This window comes from Poecilia mexicana, unplaced genomic scaffold, assembly GCF_051168715.1.
Source record: "Poecilia mexicana isolate PSO_F unplaced genomic scaffold, ASM5116871v1 scaffold_17, whole genome shotgun sequence".
NCBI classification, from domain to species: domain Eukaryota; kingdom Metazoa; phylum Chordata; class Actinopteri; order Cyprinodontiformes; family Poeciliidae; genus Poecilia; species Poecilia mexicana.
In genome coordinates this window covers 21,988,658-22,011,694 of record NW_028263386.1, presented here as the reverse complement: position 1 = coordinate 22,011,694, position 23,037 = coordinate 21,988,658, and the positions used below count along the sequence as shown (strand labels likewise).

Here is a 23,037-nt window from a genome sequence, read left to right as displayed (position 1 = left end):
CTTGTCTTGTTCTCTCAGGTGTTGTGGTTAGCGTGAGCTGCTAGTAGTAGCCATGATGCATTTTTGATTTCTAACATTCCAGTCAGACACCGTCAAACTAAAAATCCTTTGAGACTCCTGCTTGCCAGAATCAAAGAGTGACCGAGAAAGGAAAACTGACCCCATTTTAAAATATTTGAACAATCTGAATGTGATTTAACTCCATTTACTTTGGGGGAAAAAAAAGCATTAAAAGTTGTATTTTATGTCACGACTCCTAGACTAGTTTTGCTCGCAGAGCACAAAGCCTGCCTTTGTTTCTTGTTATATTTCAGACATTTTTCATGGAGAAGTCATCAGCAGATCAGCAAGTAGACATAAATGTCTCTGACAGCAGACAAAAAAAAAAAAAGAAAAGAAAATCAATCTTTGGGTTCAGACTGTACGATGATTCTGGTTGACGCAACAAGCACAAAGCGGAGGCAAAAACTGATTGGTATGCATCCCGTCGACGGCGCTTCACAGCCAGTCACACTTCACGAGGATCAAATATCCACGCCGCCACTCATCCGCCTGTTCTTACTTTAAGACGTCGGTCCTCCGAGGACAAAGATTTGGAATCTAGGAATCCTTGGTTTCTGTGTACGAGAATCCCGGGACTTTATTGTCAAGGTTAAACTTTAGATGTGAGTCGTTCTCCCAGAATGCAGATACACATCTGGAGGGATGTTTACAACCAGTCGGGTGAAACCAACACAAAGCCCCCGAACAGGCGAGAAGGAACTGGCTCCGTTCCAGAGCAGCTTTCCACGCATATATTGTCGCATCAGACGTCCTCGCCTCCGCCTCCACACCTCCATGCGCCTCCTCCTCCATGAAAACCTCATGTAACGAGGCTTTGATGGGATCCTCAGCGCAGCGCTATCTCCTCAGTCATGCTCGGCGGAAAGTGCTTTGGTAAATATTGAATCGGCGAGTAAATACTGAATCCATGATTGACTGAACAACTCAATCTGAAGACTTGAGCTTTGGCGAGGAGCAGAAGCTCATAAGGGGGCTGATAGGATTACTAAACACCGCTCGCCTGCATCGTCTCCCCGGACTCTGCCCCGGCAGCCTGCAGGCGGGGGGTGGGGGGGTCATTACGCTAATCTCAATTAAACAATTCTGCACAAGACGAAACTTGGATGGGGGAAGCAGAAAAAAACCCAAAACACCTTTTAGTGGCAGATGGCGGAGACCCTATGCCAGCTTTTCTCAACTTCTCTAAACTAAATACTTTAGGGGGGGAATTATGTGGAATAATGGCTGTTTTTGTAGCAAATTCAAAAGTTTTCCTAAAAGCGGTTCTGCCAGGCGAGAGTGGAGCCCGTTTCAGGGGCCCGAGCACAGTTTAAATGAAGATGAAGGCACTTTTGGGACATGCAGGCCTCTTCGTACAATCAACTCTGCAAGCGTGATCTGAAATACAATCTCAGACAGTGATTGTCCTACTAAATTCAGACTGCTACAAGGGTACAAAAATCCACCCGCTCTGCCGTCTGCTCTGATTTCATTTCTGTTGCAAGAGTTGCTATAGGATTGTACAGGATTTCTTTTTTTTTTCTTTTTTCGTGGAGGATTAGATTGACAATCCCGTCACTATGTGCCAATCACCATGGCGAGCATCCTGCTGCCGTCTTCAGGTGAAAATACCGATGTCTGGATGCCATGATCGGTTCTTCCTAAAATAGTCTCTCTCATTCGTGTTTATCAACATTCAAATAATCAGTTCTGTTTTGAACAATTGTTTCCGTTTGACCCAACAAGATTAGCTTATTATCTCAGATTCGTTAATATTGTGTTCGTTCGTTATAAGCAAGGATTTCATCTCTGTGTCACCATCAAGCCTCATCAGTTCATATCAAGTACCACCTCACTAAATACTACATCTTTTCACATTTATAGAAGTAGTCTTTTCCTAAAATTGTCATTTAAAAAGTCAAAATTATTTTTGAAATGTCCCAGTATCGCATTAACTATTAAAATTAGAAGTATACATTTGTATAGATAGAGAACTAGCATAAGCAACATTTGTTAGTTTCTCATCTTTGAAGGAATCAAACAGGAAGTGCTTTTATTTTTGAATCTTTTTCAGAGCCTGTTTAACACACTACTGAAATTGTTCACTTTTTTCTTCTATAGTAAACATGTTTCAAGATACATCATGAATAACAGAATAAACAGTAAAATGTGTTGAGTGACAGAGAAAATAAAGTGTTTTTACAATGATGTTCACTCAACAGTGAGAAAATATTATATTGAAGATAAATAAAGTGCATTTTGTTCTAAAAGCCCAAACAGAATCCAGCTTAAAGAGAAATCAGTTGTCATAATGATGAACTATTATGACACCAGACCTGGACTACAAGTTTAGGCGAAGTTTAAAGTACTATTTGATTTTTGCTATTTAAGTGCTACCAGAGCGTGATGTGCCTACTCAAACCGGATTTCTGATTAGGAATATTGGAGGTGTCCGAGAAACATCTAAGCTTAGCATCCAACATGGCTGCCACCACATTTCATATCAATAGCTTTGTTGGGCCACATACAATACACTAATTAAAAGAAGATTACAGAAGGGCACGTTCTTGTCCAATCTGTGCTGAAATATCTACTCATCATTAGCAGCTTTGACAGTTTGTATCTCAGTGGTAGATCTAGCACTCTAACATTTTTCTTTTGCGTTTTAATGCATGAAAGAGTGAGAAACCAACAATTATTAGATTTTATAGCCAACAGTAGTTACACCACAGCTTCTAGAGTAGTCTATCAGAAGTGTCAGCCGACTCTCGATGTCCCTCACAGCTCCGATGCTTAAGACGGCACAAGTTGCAGACTGTGGACAACACATCTGCTGGCGCCGCGGTCCGACGGCCACGGAAGTGAACAATGTGTGTTGAATTTGAGCGGATTTACGAGAATCAATGTGCCTTTCGAATGCCAACAATAATTAACCAATCCCGTTTCTTCTGAAGAACTGACCCCCTTCGGCCTCAATGTGCTTAAAGCAGCATCCGCTTTATTAAAGCAGTCGACATGCGCGAGTCGGAGAAGGAAAACAATTGGGCGTGACCAATTAATTCTTGCAAAATTTTAAGCTTGTAGGGCGACCCGGTCCAGACGCCGCAGCAGAACGCCGGGGGTCATTAGGAGTCGGAAGACGTTATTTGTAGCTGGAGGTTTAATGGTTTCAATTACTGATGGTCACATCGGTTCCTCGGCACGTTTCTAACGAGGACGTCAGCGTCTAAACAAGCGCGGAGGACAATTAAAGCGCCGTCCCAAAGCGGCAGCAGAGAGCACGCCGCGCAAACATGGACAGAAAGGAACCCCATCAGGCACTTCCTTTTGCTTTTAAAGTTTTACAACTTATTTTTCTGATTAAAAGTGATTAAATTATCCGTACGGAGCGGTATACCTTTACTGTTTTTGCACGTGGACACAGCAGAAATAGAAGCAATAGCCTCTAAAGATTACATAACAAGGGACGCTCCCCATTAAATCAATTGCCGTATTAATATGATCGCCCACGTCGTTTGACCTGTGCATAATAACAAGCTGTACATCTTTCAAATTAGTCACTGTAGGTACAGCGTGTGGGCTCTGTGCCGTAATGAGAGACGATGGGCGCTATGCATCCTAAAAGCAGCTTTGGCGGCAACGGCGTTAACAATCAGATGTTAATCTGACTCGCTGCAGATTCTGTCGGCATTGTATTTAAATTGGATTGTCGCTTGCATTTTATTCTGCGACGCTGGACAGATCTGTGTGTCTGAGCACATTCAGCCATAAGACTTTTTTCCCCCTGCCTGGCAGCGGCGGGTGGTGAACACAGGGGGCAAATTTTGTGCCAGAAACAGAAAATAAAAAGAAGAAGAAAAAAAAAAGAACTCCATCATCTGACCTCTCAGCTGACAGCGTATTTGTTTAGCCACTCTTTACTTATTTGGAAAAGTACTTTGTATTCTTATCAACTTTTACTAGATACACATGTCAACCTTTGCATGTTTTCGACACGTAGGTGAGGAAATCAGAAACCTAACATCGGGTTATGTGACCCAAAGAACAGCATCAGAATTTAATTCGGGTCGGGACTTTTGACCAGGCCGCTCCTGGTTTTGTTTTTTCCCCAAAGTCATTCAGAAGTAAACTCTGTTCTGGATCGTCGTTCTGCTGTAGCGCATTTCAGCTGGAGGTCACAAACGGACAGCGGGGCGTTCGCCTTCAGGACGATTTTTGGGAGAGAGCACAATTCACGATTCCATTTTCCTACTACAAGTCTGCCTCCGATTCCCGAGGCAGAGAAACAGCCACGGGCTATCACACTATCACCGCCATATTTTACACAATATTATCATTTTCTGAAATGCTGTAAGTTTTTGCTAGAGCTAAAGGGGCACACACCTCCCCAACAGTATAATTTATCTCATTAGTTCTCAGAGTATTTCACCCAGAAATCTCGGGGACCATCAAGATGTCTTCTGGCGAAACTGAGACAAGCCTTTACGTTTCTCCTGCTCAGCAGTGGTTTTCATTTTTTCGGGTCATATTCGCCTCGTCTCTTACGGCGGATTGTTCGTAAACGATGACTTTAACCGAGGCAAATTGAGGCCAGCGGTTCGCTGTCCTTGGATGAGTCGCCGTTGCGCTTTGGGATCGTTTTGGTCGTCTACTCCTGGGAAGGTTCACTGCTGTTCCTACAAATGTTTTCATCATTTGGACTTAATGACTCTCACTGTGGTTTTCGCTGGAGTCCCACGGCTTTAAAGAATGGCTTTTTAACATTTCCCAGACTAATAGATCACAAATAATTAGTTTCTATGTCGTTTCTGAACGTCCATGGTGACGTCTCACGCTTCTGGTTTACTCCACTTTGTCAGAAAGGTCCTTTTTTAAAGTGATTTTTTTTTGTCTTTTTCTTTTAAATTGAGAACAGGCCTAAAGGAACTGAACTCAGCTGACCAAAGATGTGGCACACCAGTTACTTTATACATTCAGGTTGTGCTTATTGTCTTTGTCTGATATTTAAATTTGTCTGATGATTTGAAACATTGGGAGTGTGAAAAACCTGAAAAAAAAATGTAAATGGCAAAACAGGCAAATTCGTTCTTTCACCGCCGTATATTTCTTGCAACGACTGTTTAGAAAATTGTTAGGGCAAAGTGAAACACAAGTGAAAAGTTGTTGTTTGTTCCTTCTTCTGTTGGACAATTGCTGCTTGTGTGCTTCTTTCAGTTCCTGGCAGCTTTAAAAGCTTTTCTGAAGACATGCGGCGGCGATCCAATCTGCACAGAACAGGCAGGGACATATTTTAACACCTGCCAGTCTAACATGAGTAAATGTTTGCAGATTACTTTTCAGAGCCTAAAAAGAAGAAAGGCGAGCCTAAAGCTCGCTACTGAATCAACGTCGAGGCTACCGACGTTGATTCGGTAGCCTCGGAGATCGATCTCTGTTTTTCTAGCGTTTTATTCTAAAAGCCAACAACGTGCAATCATGTTCAGAGGAAGAAAAAAAATCTTTATTTTTTTTCACTTTCCTGTCACATCTACATGTTTTATGCTTTTTTTTTCTAGACAAAGGTAAGCTTAGTAAATACAAAATGAAGGCTTCAAACGATGAAACCAACACTATCCTGGCCTGATTGCTACTTGTTAGGAATAACTAACTATAGTTATGACTATTAACAGCTAATTAATGATTTAATAAGAGAGTAGGGATGTTTTCCTATAACACCAAGCTGATTTGGATCGACTTTTTTTTCCCCCCTTGCGGTTTGTAATTACTCAGTCCATTTTTGACAGATTTTAAAATTTGGTTGATGACCTAAAACACTAAAGTGTGACAAAATCCTAAAACAGAAGAACATTTGTAATTTTATTCTTAAAAAAATCTCTTTCTTTACTATACGGCAACATCAGAAATCTAGTGTCAGTTGTGGTTTGGCTTTATTACCTCACAATCTGATGTTTTTCAGTTGTATTTGAGTAAAAAGTATCACTCCGAGAACATGTTTCCTCATCATCTGTCCCTTTATACTACTTTTCAGAAATGAGAGGATCAGCAATAAGGAAGCTGAGCAAAAATAGGTAAGAAAAAAAAAATCCTGTTGACTTTGTTTTAGTTTAGCAAAAGTAAAAAAAAAAAAAAAAAAGAAACTATTTTAACTTTTTTCATGCATAATAAAATGTAATTTTTCGTTTGGGATTTGAAAGTGATTATATTATACAGGAATGCACCAATCAATTGACCAAAGATCAGATTCATCCAGTTTTCTGATGAGTTTTCAGAATTAATGTTTTTTTTTTCTTCTACACAACAAACGCCAACATGCTAAGAACTTCCGACCGTTTTTCAAAATTATGCTCTTTCATCCGCGTTTTTTCGAAGCTTCAGGAAAACAAACCAGATAAAATTTAGTACATATGCTTTCATGTATAAATGATCTCTTAATCATCCGCAGTCAGATTCAGAACCGCTACCTCTACCAAAGAACCCACAGAACATTTTTCTCTCTCTCTCTCTTTTATGTTTTTCAATACAAGGTTTCATTATTGAAATCAACAGGTCAGACCTGGAAACTGGTAGCAGCTAACAGACGAGTCGGTTTCCATCCGGCGCAAAAGGTACGTTTGAGATATGCGAAAAATATTTAAATAAATGAAAAATGTAAGCTGATTGAAAGGTCCTTTGAAACCAGATGCAGAATTTAAGGTTTCCTCAGTTTTCTCTCTCTTGCCATTTTGAACATCACTGGAATATAAGTGCGTGTAGAAAATGTTTCGTATTGCAAAAGGAATCCTTGTAGGCATCAATGTTGTGGCATTGCTTCATTGCATATAACAGATGTGAAACTGCACCTGTCAAAACGTCATTTAAAAAGACATCCACGTATAGCATCTTGTGTTGCAAACAGTGGTTAATGCCCTCATCTTTAAGTGATTCTAATAATAGGTCTTTTTATTACAGTTAACCTAATACAGGCTTTTAAAGACCAAATGCTGAGTTCATTATTGATTTATTTTACTGCCGGTAAGAGCTACTTTGTGCTTTTTTCTTTTTTTCCGTATTTAACAGGGTTTTTTGGGGGGGGTTCCGCCACAGAGGACATCTTCGTGGAGGCTAAAAGGCTTTCGAACAAAATGTCGTCAGACAACTCAGCCCCCTCTCAGACAGAAATAATAAAACATACTGTCTCGCTGCGCTCAAGTGGAACATCCATCACTTTGGCGCTCGACAGCAGTCACTGGCCGGTGCTTTATTTTGATTAAACAGTAAACTAATAAAATGCTACAGCCTTATTTGGTATACAGAATGTAACTTCAATAGCCCCGCAGTGTCAGGTTAAGTTCTTATCCCAGTCACTGAGATTATTTATCATTTCATTTTTTGCTTCCAGTGCTCAGGCGCGGCAGTAAAAACGGTATTTAAGATTAAAGACAAAAAAAGAGAAAACAATTCCAGGAAAACAATCTGTCTGCCATTCGTAGCAAGATGTTCAAGTTAATTACTTTTAATTCTACTTCTTTATTGAGAACATCTGTATCAGGGGTGATTCTGTCACGGTGGGCAGTTGTCTTGCAATCGGGAGGTTGTGGGTTCGATTCCCGCCACATGCCCAAGGGCAAAGCGCTCCGACCCCCAAGCTGCCTGCCGATCTGCATGCCGGTGAGTAAATGTGACTATAGTGAGGAGCGATCTGAGCGGTCATTATGGCTTTGAAAAGCACTACACAAATCTGCATTTAAAATTAGATTAAACACTAGCCGTTTTAAAATTTCAAGTATTAATCACGTTGCCTGTCAAAGGAGTAAGTACAATGATCTTTCTTTCCTGTAAAATCTAATATTTCACTGCGCTCTGGATGGATTAATGCTCAACGAATGCTTTGTTTAGAAGCGCAGTGAGAAGTCGTGACGGAGGGTTTTGTGACACGAAGACGACGGGATATTTTTTTCCGACAAAGTTTGTCTCACAGAGTCATCCGGCTGCTTTTGATGCCTGGATGTGAAGTAGCTCTGGAGTTGCCCTGTTATGTCCAACCAACCTATTTTTTTGTTGTTGTTGTTTCACACCCAGGCATCTTTACAATCTGAAATGCACCTGATGATTTTTCCAAAGTGACCTCAATTTGGATGGTCGTGTCACATTTGTTAGATCAACATTTTGTGCTGGAAGTAAGATAAGAGTTTAGCTGTAAAAGTCAGGAGATACTAAAAATTGAACAGACAATCATGCTTTCTTATAAATATTTAAATGTACATTGTGACCATTACATTTACACATGGCTGGTAACTTTTAAGCGGAGTGGCAAAACACTGTGGAGTCGATATTGTTCCCAAAACTTGTTTATTTTTAAGAAATAACTAAAAGTTTTGGTCAATAACATGTATAAACTGTATAGTTAATGTCTCAAGGTTTACTTTTAGAACCAGTAGGGACTGAGGAGCCAATATTAAAGTGTGTATCTTTATTTGCTGTGTAACACTGAAACTCCTCGTGGAGTGCCTCAGGGAACAAGGCTTCCTCTTTATAATTGTTCTGTTCGTACTAAAGCTTTTTTGGAGCATATTAGGGCAACAAAACATAAAAACACTAAAGTTCTTGAACTGGTTTTGGTTTTCACTTACGCTGACTTACAGTTATTATTTACATGAATCGTGCTTGGACTTAATACTAATAGTTTTGAGACTGAAACATCATTAAAAAAAAAAACTCTGTATGAAATGACAAGAGTTTGCAGTTACTGTGATATTATTTGTTTCTCTTGGTTGACCTCGGCTTCCTGTTTGGTGTCCAAACCTTAATGAAATATCTTTCTCCTTCAGTGAGGTACGACTGATCAAATAACTGTGACTTTTTAAAAAAAGGCTCTGATCAATGTGCTGCAAAGAATAACTTTGGCCTTAACTGAATGAATACATTTATCCTATGTTATTTAAACGCCTCTCCATGCTGCCTTACAGACATTTTTACATTAAATTGTCAGAAGAATAACGGTTTGCAGCTCCGGTTTACAAAGAAGTGAGATTTTTAAGTTTTTGATCACCTTTTTGTATACAATAAATAGTTTTTGATGTTGCTATGGCTCCAAATGCTGTGGACTATACCATAAAAACATCAAGCATACATGTAATGTATCAGCTAGCAGAGCCAAGAGCTCAAACTCCCCCCCTCTACTATATCCACGGTTGTGGGTCATTATTTTTTGTCCTTGTAGCTAAAGCTACGACTAGCTTATGTAGCTTCAGCTTGGTGATGCTATATCTCCTTTGCTCATTGTTTGTGGCACTATTCAAAGCTTTGTTCGCTGTGACATTTTTGACCGACAGATGTCCGCCCTCTTCGCCTCAGGTCAACAGTTAGTGAACTTTGACGACAACCGTGCTAGCAAGGCGAAAATATTTCATGACTCATCGTCTTTCAGGGTTTCCCAATCTCAAAGCGTTTGTTGACTTGCTGAACACATTTGCAGAGTATTTGCTGTGGACTGAATATGTATATATTTATATCCAATACCGTATAATAGACAACGCATTACATTATTTTTGAAAAGCAACATTTTCAATTGCGACTTCAGTGATAATTTCATCATCCTCTCCTTGTTTATGCCAACTAGTGCCGTGTGCATACATGGCGGTGTGGAGATGTGAAAAGGAGCTGTAAACAGAGCATCTGTTCCTTGCGGTGAGAAGCTAAAAAGATACTAATTGTCGCTACGATCAAAATTCCTTCAATAAAAGCATAAAATGTAGCGATGTAGCACAAGTCTTCCAGTCCAACTTCCAAAGACAGGCTGATGAAACGAATTACACTCGTTTTCCCCACGATTGATTTTTCAGTACATTCCTTTAACAAACCCAAATTCACACAGAACCCACCTCTCCCCCATTCCAATACCTATATTTGCCATCTCAGGCACCGTGGCGCTGTAGGGGCCTTCATCAAAGACGGGAGGGTTGTCATTGATGTCCTGCACCCGAATTATGAACTGTGACGACGGCTCCAGGGGACGTTCGGTCTGCCTGTCGGTGGCCGTGGCGATGAGACGGTACTCATCCTTCTCTTCCCGGTCCAGGGGCTTGGTGACGTGAATGTTACCCGTTTTCTCGTCGATCACGAACACCGAGCCCGCCCCCTCACCTCGCAGGATATACTTGGTGCGGCCATCATTCCTGTCCATGTCGGTGTGGAGCTAGGTGAGAAGTGGCGAGAGGGAGCAGGGGGGGTGGGGGGGAGGCAAAGAGGAGAACAGGAATTAGTGGAAATTGAAAATGCAAGGTAGAGAATACAATGGGTGGGAAAGAAAGACAAGAGTAAACACCAGTTAAAAATTAAGATTGTTTTTCTCCAGACAGTCAGGGAGCGAAGACAAAACAAGCAGATTATCCTCCGCATGCCTCCAGGATATAATGAATTTAAGCAGAAGCAGAGAAAAGAAAAGTAGACAATACCTCGCTCTCCCTCACAATGCTTCTTTTTTATTTTATTCCTTCCTGCAGTCGTTATTTGGTGCTTCAATGTTTCTATTTCTGCCGTACTCCGTGAGCAGCTGTGGACCTGGTTCTCCTTAATCTTAAAAATATCCAGCACACAAACTCCTCTGCTCACACTCTGAGCCCTTCTTCGGTTCCCAGCAAGAGTGGACAGAAAAACTGTTTGTTCACAAGCGGGGTGCCGGCGATTTAATGAAAGCGCCATATCAAAGGAATAACGAACAGTAGGCCAATCAATTATTCCCTAATAGGCGTCTATGAGTGAGACGGGAGGGGCGCGCGGCGGTGGCGCGTTCGGTATCGATCGCAGCCCCCCGTGTCGTGTTTTATTGGATCAGCACCTGGCGGGACAGCAAAGCGACCGGCATCCTCTCACGCGGGGAGAGGTAACATCGGGGAAGGCTCCACGCCGTCCTCGGTCCCACAACGAGAGAGACGAGTCAGCGGGGCACGGCGAGCTGCATCCAGATTCAATCTCATTACCGCCTCCCCCCCCCCCCGCCGCCGCCGCCCGGCGCTCTGACATGGATGGAATAGCAACTGTGACCAAAAAAGATAAATAAATAAATAGAAAGAAAGCGGTAAATTAGCCTCCACTCTCAAGTAAGTGTGACACTGTGACTTCAGATGCAGAGGAGACACGGGGAGAGGCAGCTGGGCTACGGGGAAGGGGGTTTAGCTGGGGGAAAGCATTGTTGCGTGGCAACAGCTAAGCACATTTGCTAAATGAAATGAGAATGGATACTGTGAATGCGAATGTTCATTTACTTTGAGGACTGCCATTTTTCACAGGGGGTGTTGGGGCAGGATGGCTCGGCTACGCCGGCGTCTTGGGGTGCAGACGATGAGCGCGGATGCCGACAAGGTTATTTGTACCAAAGCAGAGACTTCAGGTCCAGAATTTTAAGTGAAACTTGAATCGCTTGTTGTGTAGTAAACATCTCGTTTTTGTCAAATACCTAAAGCCATATTAGCCTGCTCGTTAACATCTGATAGGGGAATGTGGGCTGAACAAAATGGATATTGGCTGATAGCTACTTTTAACACTTTTTCCTCATCCTGAGAAGTCTGCTAGAGATCATGACAGACCGATGCCTGACTGCCATTATTTGGAAACTGTTTTATTGGAAACTAGAACTTTGTGTGAATACGGCTTTCGTAGGCAGCACTGTCCACAACACTCTTCAATGCAGAAGCTGCCACTACAGGAAGAAGATTCAAAAAAAGAGAAAAGTTCAAAGGTCAACAGATAACAGGAGCTATTGCCACTTTCTCTGTTCTATCTTTTTGAAGTAGAGGTTAGCATAGGACAGGCTAAACTAGTAAATATTGGTAAAAAATAAGTTAAAGAGAGGTTCTATGGACTACACACAGAGATTTTTATTAGTGGTGCTAATCATGCTAAACACTAATAAGATGTGAAAAGCAGCTTAAAACCTAAGTTCATAACAATTATATTTTTGCTCAGTCAATAAATCAATCAAGCTAATTTATATAACACAATTCAGCAAGAAGGTCGTTCAGAGTGCTTTACATCACAAAGCACAAAATTAAAAAGTTATAAAAACATCATGCAGTCACCAATCGAGAAGCCGGCAGCAAATATTACATTTTGTCAAGTGCTGCTTGGAGCGTTTCACCGTGACGCTGTTCAGCTGCAGACTGTAGAAAACAAGAATGATTGTGGCAGTTACTATGCTGCTAAGAAAAGTTATAAAATCAGGTTTTCAAAAAAAAAAAAAGAGAGAGAGAGAGAGAGAGAGAGAGAGAGAGAGAGAGAGAGAAAGTAAGAGTGTTAATTTATAACCCAGTTTTTCTCCAAGAGAGGTGGGTAGACTGTGAGATTATCAACCATTTAGCATAGTTAGCTTAGCTACAAACTACGGTTTGCCTCCATTTCACTACCATTTAATGAATTAAGGAAAGAAATTACCAACATATTCATATATTTAACTTGTACCTTTTACCACTTAACATGCGAGTCAGTCAGGAGAAGCTCTAACCCACGTCCTCTTGACCAGTGAAAAATCTATCTCCCCCTTGATTTGTGCCGTGCTGCAGCTAGCATAGCACAGAGCTGTGCAGATTCAAACTGTGAATGCTCAGTTTAGTTAGCATAGCTACCAACAATGGCAGATAAATGGTTTCTTGTTATAAGTTATTTCTCTACCTTTAGTGCATTTAGCAGTGAGTGAATGAGGCCAATTGACAGCGCTATGAGCATCCTACTTTTCTGATTGGTTGTTTTGGTCAGAATGGTGCATTGCTTTAACCAGTAATAGTAATTCAGGAAGGAGATGGAGGAGATTGATTGTTTTCACAGATTATCTGTCTCATAACAAACTGCTACGACATGGTGACAGCTTTAACAAATATGGAGAAAACATATTTTTTATGAAAGTTATGTACTGCAGCCTGAACAAAATGCAACTACATAGCATTTTTGAGAAGTCTGGTTGCTTTATGTGTAGTTGCATGTGGCTTTTCACTGTTGTTCATGGGGAGAGACATTTCAGTAATCCAAAGCTAATGGAACAAATTAAGCAACCTACTTGCATACTGGATGTGGACTGTTGTATGTTAAATTCATGAGCAGTAAATATTGTGCTAGTTATTAGTATTGGACCAAAGAAAGCAAGGCAGTTGCAAGCGCTTAAAATTGTGACGCTTTTTATGGGTCAAATAGACTCAAAAACCGGTGACAGCAGCTGCGCAGGGGGCCCAATCAAATTTTTTGTCATGGAGCCCAAGATTCCTGGCGGCGCCCCTGACAACAGATGATATGGTAATATAACAAAACAATAGCCAAAGGTTTTGAGAGTTTTCTACAAAACAAACACAAGCAGACAATAGCTGGAACAATCCTGTTGTTCTCCGCTTCTTGTATCCGTTTTGCTGATGATGGTGGGTTCTCACGAAAACAACTAGCAGCCGGCGGCTTTCTACTTTTCCAGCACAGAGCACGTAGAAAACATTAACCATGATGAGAAGCTTGCCTCCAAAGTGATTTGGCCTAAAAGAAATATTTCCAACAGAAAACAAAGTAAAGTTTTGGACTGTCACTCCAGCAGCTCTGTTATTTGGTTTCCCGTACCCGTCGGACACTTCAACAACTTGGTGAAACTAAATAAAAGGCTGCGGCAGACTTCCATAAACACTCCAACCTCTCAACTGTGGACAAAAGCATGCAAGATCAATTTTCTGGAAATGGTTTCTGAAAGACAAATTCCCCAACTGCTGAATTATTGCTTTCATGTGCACGAGGGCCATCAGCAGGTGGCGCTGGACGGCAAAATGGTTTTATTGCCGGCGCGAGGAAAGGGCCTCTGGCGGGAACTACTCACATGAAATTAATTCGGAAAAGTATCTACACTGAGCTGAACTTTCCCACAATTTTTCATGTCTCAACTGCACACTTCACTGCAATTTATTGCATTGTATTGATTTTATGTAACAGACGAACACGGAGCGGTGCAAAATTGCTTAGCAGGTAAAGTTATCAAGATACATAGATTTTTTTTTATGCTCATATTTTTCCCTTATTAGTGTCCGCTTGTCTTTTTATTACTTTGATTGTATTATTTTTTGTTCTAAAGGAAGCACTGAGCCATGTTGAGAGCACACGTCTCGACTTGTCGCAGCAGGGAAAAATCACAGGGGTATCGCATCGCATTAAATATGCTCTGTTCCTACGTCCCACTGAGTTCCAGCAGCAGGAAAGTTTGCCTGAACGTACTGGATCAGTGTTGTGAAAATAAAGGAGGTACAAAAAGAAAAAAAGAAACTATAATTAATGTCATTATTTACACCTTCGGTGCCCTGCTGTACTCTGCCAAAAGTGTCTAATAAGTTAAGAAGGATAGTCGCCCTTCAGGCTCTGGTTCTACTCGGGGTTTTTCTTTTTGTCAATGGTGAGAATACTGCTAGTTTTTTTTTTTCCTTTTTTCTAAAAAAAAAAAAAGCATTGTATTAGGTTTCACCATTTTTTTTTTTTATAAATTGGTGCTATATTAATAAAGCAGAATTGAGCTGAAATGAATTGATTTTCCCTGCCCATCGGGGACCTGGTTGCAGACAATCCATCTGCTGTTGAGCCCACACCAAACAACAAAGACAAGACTTAATATTTTTACAGTAATAAAGCAGATGAATTGTCTCTCCGTGTGCATTTGTTTTTATGGGAATTTATCATCGTATTTATCAATACGCCAGCCCCTAACTGAGTGCGAGCTGCAATTGTTCAGGACAGAAACGAGCCCTATGCCTCACTTTCGCTCCACTTCAAAAACGCAAAGCAAAACTGCACCGGAGAGGCCAAGAAAATACAACGAAACGCTGATCAAACCTCATCTGCTACGTCAATTTAGCACTGCCGTTTATCTACATGTTAACATACGTAGAACCTTGGTGCATTTAAGTATCTAGACGTGGTGAAGACTCCTAGCTGAAGTTTAAACCAAACATCAGAATGTCGGTGAACGATGGACTCACACACCGATTTCATGGATACAGCTGGTTACTGCCTGGATCAATAACCAATCGCTCAGATATACTTGTTTGGTCGGGACCAAAAGCATACTTTATTATATTTTTTTGTTGTGGTTTGCTTTCATATTGTGTTTTTTTTTTTTTTTTTTTAAACCATCATTTGTAAATAAAGTCGCCCGGGTGTCGATCCAACGTGACTCCCGTTCAACAGAAACGACGGCGGTGTTACGGAGCCCAGACCCGAGAGGAAAACAAACGTGGAAAACCTGGGTGTTGCTTTTCTGCAGTACACATTGGTGCTGTTATTACAAATAAAATGTCAAGAGCAGCTCATTCTACGTGAGCTTTTTCAAAGTTTAGAAAGGCGTCGGCAAATGCATGCTCCAGAGCGAGTGAGACAAGATGCTCTGCGCTTTCTGACCCACAACATGCTGCCCGCGGCGTTGCTAAGCAGGAAACAGAGAATCGGGTGCAATGTCAGTACAATGCATGCAGTAGTAGCGTTAGCAACACTTAAGGGCTCGTTTTTACCATAACGCCCAGTAACCGTGGCTTGTGCAGTTCAAACAGACACATATTTCCTGTAAGTTTGGATCGAAGTCGATCTGCATTCAGACCAAATGAGAACGACACCAGAGTTTATCTGTAAGCGGACTGAGAACACCTCAAAAGAAGAGCGGGTCTTGGTCTGGTTTGATATGTCAGTGTTTTCAGAAAGATGCTGCATATCATCTACAAGTCTGTGGTAATGAGTCCAATCCTTTCAGACATCATCTGTTGGAGGATGAAGAAGGTTGGTTCTGTTTGGGGGTCAGCTGAGGATTGCACAAAAAGGAATGCTTCATAAAATAAAGAACATAAAAAAAACCCTATGAGGATCCTCTTCAATAGACTGTGTTTTCATTCAGAGGCTTTAGATTTGCTGTAATGCCGACCGCTACAGAAGGTCATCACGATCTATAATCACTTTTTGAAGAAGAAACTTAGACAGTTTGAGTTACAACATTTATTCTCCCTTTGGGACTGAAGTGAGTCTTTCACAAACTGCTGAGCTACTGGAATTTTCAAGCACGACCATCTTGGGTTTACTAAGAAACATGTCAAAAAAGGAAAAAAAAAAAAGATCTGACAAGCTGCATTTGTGTGGACATTAAAAAAAAGAAAGCCTGATGATGTCAGAGGTCAGCGGAGAATGGGCAGGCTGGTTCATGAAGATAAAACGGCAGCGGCAGCTTAAATAAGCGCTTATTACGAGGAATGTGACAAGATCTCAGCGTGATATTTCACATCATAGTGAAGAAGCACCACTACTTTCTGTCAGCATGTGACTTTATCTAGTGGAAGGGATTATTATGAGATGTGAAAGAGAGTGATTGTTGCTTGAAACTCTGCTGGATCTACACTTAACACTCCTGTGTTCAAGCTAGAAACGGAGGAGCTGCTGCTACAAAAGCCTCCGACAAGCTTCCACATGTTGAAAAATAATCGTGGGCAGTAGTTTTGGACCAAACAATTCAAATGAATGAACATTGAGGGCTATTTCACTGGTTTTTAATGAAAGATTTCTTGGGTTTTTTAATGCCAACAAAGGTTTTTTTTTTTTTTTTTTTTTTAATGTCACTGCCAAGCCGGGTCGAATTATCTCAAATTGACGTTGGGTTCACTGTACTCCACTGGTCTCTACAATCACAGGAGTTTGATGCAATAAAGCAACATCAGATTGTGGTGAAACGCGAGATCCTCGTCACGGAGACGCTGCCGACAAACCAGGAACCGCCCAATGCCGTCTTGTCAACGTGGAGCAAAGTCCTCAAGGGGTTAAAGCACTTCTCCGACGCAAAGGGAAATCTAGCTCAGTATAAGAAATAAGTACCTAATAAATTGGTCGGTGGTTGTAGTCAACAGTTCCTGTCTGAGAAACAGACTCATTTCATCATCATTTACTGTTTTGTTCCTTTACAAGTCGTTTCATCGAGTCCATCACCGTTACCCACTTGGTGTGCGTGACGGTTTCCGTTTTGCTCTTTTCAAAGATGCTCTGCGTTTTTGACTCGGACTAATCTAAAGTAATGGGTTCCTCTCGTCTTCAGAGGAGGCCATCTGGGGGCAATTGGCCAAAACATCCGGTCGGTCAGGACCACCACAGGAGCCCGGGTTCTCTTCCTCCTTAACGAAGAGCCGTTAACAATCAAAGTCTTAACGGCCCTGCGGCTTAACGAGGAGACTTAACGAGCTTCCTAATGAAGCCCCAGCCATCATTACCTCGCTGAGTGGTGGCAGTGCTGATTGAAAGCACGGCTAAGAGTCATTCTGGAGCAAAAAATTATTTAAAAAAAGGCTCAACCTAAGTAAAAAAAAAAAAACAAATCCATTTAAGGTTGACCTCTCACCCGTATCTCTGCCTCCAAGATTAATAGGAAATTATATCAAGGGGAGAGAAAAAAAAGAAAAAAGAAAAAGTCATAACGGCGACGGATATTTTACGGTCCTCAGAAGTGGGATCTTTCAGAGAGCTTACCTTTGAGAGAGCAAAAGTAACAATACTGTATTTCATTAAACAACACCGGCCATCACCATATTTCACGTCCTCTCAGTGAGAAAAATGCCAGATCTCATAAATCCCGCATTTCATATCCCCCACCCCTTGATATACTATCGAATACATCAAGAGCCAAACAGTGTGAAACCACTGGACACAAAAGCCAAATTTAGTGACGCGTCACCTCCGCTCGGAGAATGATTTAAACCTGATAAGCTGCCGTTTCCATTTTCTCCGACGCCATTGTGAATGCGACACCCGGTCTCTCCGTCTCTCTCTCCTCAGAACCCTAAATCTCCTCAATTATTTATATTATCATAAGGTAATATGCTTATACTCATAAACTCGATTTCACATTTTTGTAATAACCATAAATCACAAAGTGAGGAGGAAAAATACTCTCTGCCAACCTCTAAATTACCTAAATAACTAATATCCCGTACACACAATTTCACATTTATGCCGCACAATAAATCATAAAAACACCAAGAAAATGTGTTTTCTGTTTTTTTATTTTTTTCTCCCACAGATGTGCATTAACCTAATGAATGTGGATGTTTTCCCCACAAATTTGGCATGTTTGCGTGCATTAGTGTGTGTGTGGATGCTGTTATTGTACAGACGAGGTTACAAGCAGGAGGAGTAACTGTGTGGAAAATCATCTGGCAGCCCGTCTGAAATGCCAACGGGCAAATAGCAGCGACGCGGGGCACCGCTGAGCCCCGTGATTGGCAGCGGGGTTCATATTCCCCGAACGCATCGGGGAAAGTTTGCAAGGGCAAAGCAGGCAGGTGTGAAAATATCTCGACCATCTCGTAATCTCCCTCAGCAAGCCTCAGAGGACAGGAAGGCCTTTTCATCTTCCGCTTTTTGGCAAGTTCAAAAGAGCTGGAAGCCTGCGGGACAACCACGACCGACTCGTGGTGGACCGCAAAGCTGGGTGAGGAGAGACTCGGCCAGGACCTGTCGAGCGGCGCAATCGATTTAGAGCAGGGTCCCTCCCCTGTTCAGAGACACGACCGGAGAAAGCCGACCGTTTAGGGAAAACGGCAGAAAATTTTATTTGGGACAGGGCCCAAAACGACTTCCGACAGCCAATTCGACATGAAACCATGCCCCGTGGCCAGTTTACCTTCTTCCATCCTATCAAATGTTGGGTTTTTTTGCTTGAGGCTGTGTGTAAATTTTCCATGTCCACATTTGAGTCAAAGTGAGCCTTATCGCTGCTGAAAATTTTAGCAAGAGACTTGACAGGTGAGTGTATCTGTGTGGGCGGCGGTGTGCGCGGGGGCCGTGTGTAACTTTCAAGAAAGCAGTGTAATGACTCTGATTCTTCTTCTGGCTTGGCAAAAGCTCTGCTTGGCACAGTTATAGCCCAGAGTGGACAAGCAGCCAACGGGTGACTAAGAACTTGTGTGTGTGTGTGTGTGTGTGTGTGTGTGCGCGTGCGTGCGTGTGTCTCTAAGCGCCAACTGCAAGCTGACCTACAGAGAGTTCAGAGCCAAGAAGTTGGGATATCAGCTACTGAAGCTCAGGCTTAGATGGACAACTATACCGTCTAAGAGTACAGTTGTGAAGAGACGCCATCAAAATGTACCAATTAGCTTTCAAATTCGTCACGATTTCATTGAAGTATGTGGGAGATATGCAACGTTCTTTGGAAGAAGCTGAACTCGTTGCACAAGAGTGGAGTCAAGAGTATAAGTAGAAAGTAGATATGCATTTTGATTTTTATTTAACATTCTCTTGGTAAGAGAGCTAAAGAGTTCAAAAAAGAATTTGCTTCGCTGTACTGGAAATAGCATATGGCATAGGTGTCAAACTCAAGGCACGGGGGCCAAATCTGGCCCACCGTAGCTTTTTACATGGTCCTCTGGACTCCAGATTACATCAATAGGTCCTTCCAGTTTTTCACAAATCTGCAAAATTCACACAAAATCAACAAATTTCCATATTTTCCCCTGAGTTTACAGCAAATTTTCTCAAAACTGATCAAAAACATTGAGTCCGTAACTGATATGTCGATTTAACATTAGCGCAAATATTGTAAAAAAATCCTTACAAGTATTACTTAATATTCACCACAAAACCTGTAATTTTGACTCCGAAATACACTAAAACAATCCCAAAACCCTGGAGGAACAGCTATTTACTGATGTTTTAACAGTTTAATTGGTTTTATCAATAGATTCTGGCAGGATTGGCCTTTTAAGAACATTCAGATTTCTGACTCGGCCCAAAATGGAAATGAGTTTGACAAAAAACCAATGCCAACATGAACAATCTGGCCCTTCAGGGAACTTCACTATGAAAGATGACTCCAGAAACCCTTTACTCAGCCCACAGGATTCACAACAGGCAGACTGTGTGCACACTTAGAAGGATATGAAGGTGCAAAAAACCTTTATGTCAGAATAGAATTTGCCAGTGGACAACATAGACAAATATCAGAACTTCTGCAATATTGTTGGTCAGACAGTTGATTCTGGGACCAGAATAAAGGACATTTTTGTCGTAAACTAAATCTAATATCTCACAGCTGAAGGTGATGAGAATCTTCTTCAATCTGACTTCATAGACTCTTAAATACCTACAAGAAGTTTCTCACTAAAACTATTTCAGGTTTGTGTCACTTTTACTTCAGCAAAAACAATTGTTCATTTAAATCAGGGGTGTCAAACTCCAGTCCTCGAGGGCCGGTGTCCTGCAGTTTTTAGATGTACCACAGGTACAAAACACTGGAATGAAATGGCTTAATTACCTCCTCCTTGTGTAGGTAAGTTCACCAGAGTCCTGCTAATGACCTAATTATTCTATTCAGGTGTGGTGCAGCAGAGGCACATCTAAAAGTTGCAGGACACCGGCCCTCGAGGACTGGAGTTTGACACCTGTGATTTAAATCATTTATTTTAAGCACTTAACCCTTTCATGCATGAATTATGATCCTTTGTGTCAGGATTTTTTTCTAATTTTTTTTTTATTTTCTTAAGGTATAAAAAAACAGTAGGAAAAAACACTTTGTACATTTTTTTTTATTTTTATTTTTAGGTGATCAATTGTAATTTTCTCCAAATGCAAAGTAGTTATTTGACAAATACACCAACAGTATTGTTCTTTAGGGGTTATCTAATGTCACAATTTATTTTTTTACCTACAAGAGTCGTCTACAGTAGAAGGAGGGACCGGGTCGGTCAGCGTGCTTTGTTGTCTGTCAGCCATATTGGATTTAACAAAAATAATTTCTTGCATTTGCAGCTGATGGCCAGAAGTTGATGGTGTATTTTATGAGGCATTAGTGTCCACTTCAGTGGACTGTGCGCATTTATAACATAAAAATCCACAAGACGCACAAGAAAATGGCTTTTAGACGGCTGTCCACTGTAGTGACCACTATGCATGAAAGGGTTAAAAAACAGGGTAAAATGTTTGTTGTTTAAGCGCCGCTTAGTCATTTACTTTTGAGAACACTTAATATCTAATGGGCTGTTCTTATTCTGCTTCGAATGACTGTATATATTCCCGCCGAGTGATGAGTCCCATGTGAGCCTTAGACGTGCCGTATATATTAACAGTAGCATGAATATGCAGATATTTCCATCTGTGATTACAGATGAAGCTGATACAGCTAAGCAAGACTGGAGCGACTTTTTAAATCGCCCACTTTGTGAGAAAATTAATTTACCGTCAAAAGCTACAATTATCTTTTCCGTATCAAATGGATTTCTGTGGCTCTTCCTCGTGATGCTGAATCTTCAGCATCATTTTTGGTACTTTTTTTTTTTTTAAAGTCTTTCCATTGGCATAATGCTGCTGCAGAGTTTTCTTTCATGCAGTGCTTACTTCCAGACTATAAATGTGTGTAAATCTAGAAATTCAGCACTATTGTCTTAATGAATAGATTACTGTCTCGTTTAGCACAACTTTTGAAGAGATGGTCATTTGTTAAATGTAGCTCCACTACAATATGGGAGTGGTAAAATATTTAAAGCTAGTTGTCCAATCCACTCTGCTCAGCTGCTCAGGTTTTTAAATTCAAACACCGTTTCCTGGTTTGCTGGGTTTTATGTTTAATACATGTAATAAATGCATTTTTTTGATGCTTATTTCTAGTGAATTTCACACAATATGTTTACACTAAGAGCATCAATACAGCAACTCTCATTTCTTTAGCTAATACTTCCTGAATCATTTTATGGAAAAACAAGCAGCTTCATTTTATTTCTAAGATTTTCAGATTTAGTTGAACAGTTCAAACAAAACAGAATCAGTCAAATCAAATGTTAAATAACCAGAATAAAACAAAACAAAACAAAACAAAAGATCGACGTAAGAGTTGGTGAAACTTACTTTAAAATCAAGTCATTATTTAAACATTAATCTGACTAACAAATAAAGAAACAAAACAAACCTGGCAACCTCGTGGTGAAATGTGAACATCCTGAAGTTTGAGTGAAATATATCAACATCTCAATAATACATGGACTTCTAAAGTCCACCTACTGAACCTCCTTCAGTCATTATGAGAAACGACTACAACCATAACAAAATATTCTCACCCAGTTGTGACACAAACACCCACAGGTATTCACACTTAAACCAAGTGCCCCGCTCTCCTCTTTAATCACCGTGGGTACACACACACACACACACACACAAAAACACTTTTCCAATCAGACATCAAGTAGAAACAGAACAGAGAACCTGTCAGACTATCAGACCCACTCGTGACTGCAGAGGGAAGGCAGGTTTTCAAATGGCGTCTGAAATTCTAATCAAACTCTGTGTCGGAGTAAATGTGGGTTGTGGGGGAAGATTTCCGCTCGTTGCCACCGAGAACCCTGATGTCCCGCTTCCTGTCCGTTTGTTTTAGCGCTTTTTAAATCCTTTATGAGGCGCGGCAGTTAACCGCTTTACCGTCGATCCAGCATCGACTTGGCATTGATATTTTGGAAAGCTGAGACACCGTCTGTAATTCAGTTGTGGTGCGGACATGTTGACCCGTTCCTCTTTGATCCAATTCAGGAAGTCTCTGGAGGGCAATGCATGTAGCCTTCCTATCAACGCACACACACACACACACACACACTCACTAAACGTCTCCGTGTTGCACTCAAGCACTTCCTCTTACTCACACACTTCCTAAAAGAGCATTCATTATTCATTATTATTAGACTTTTCCTTTAGTGCCATGAGATGTTCAATGCATCTTGCCACTGTTCTCTTCCTCCACAATACATTATTCAAAACTAAATTTTGCTTTTAGCGTCAGAGTATGCAAATCTCCCTTTTGATTATCATAATCAGCTGATGTACGAGGAGCAGTGTGTGTGTGTGTGGCAGCTAGTCAGACGACCGTTTGTGTTCTGTTGCTTCAGAGCGCCAGTCGAGCATCGTTTACTTTGTGTCCGTATTTTTAGCCGAGAGAGACAGGCTTGAGAAAAGGCCACTGGAGGCCTGACTCCGTGGGCGTTTAAAGGGCAACTCGCCCACATG

At 41.1% G+C, this 23,037-nt stretch overlaps 1 protein-coding gene across 1 annotated transcript in view; it reads right to left on the bottom strand.

The window, feature by feature from the left end:
- Positions 1-23,037, bottom strand: part of cdh24b (cadherin 24, type 2b) — a 192,011-nt gene that overhangs the window by 97,259 nt on the left and 71,715 nt on the right. Inside the window, exon 3 of the mRNA XM_088015057.1 lies at positions 9,922-10,216. Within this exon, the coding sequence (XP_087871183.1) occupies positions 9,922-10,216 (295 nt within the window). The remainder of the gene's footprint in view (positions 1-9,921; positions 10,217-23,037) is intronic.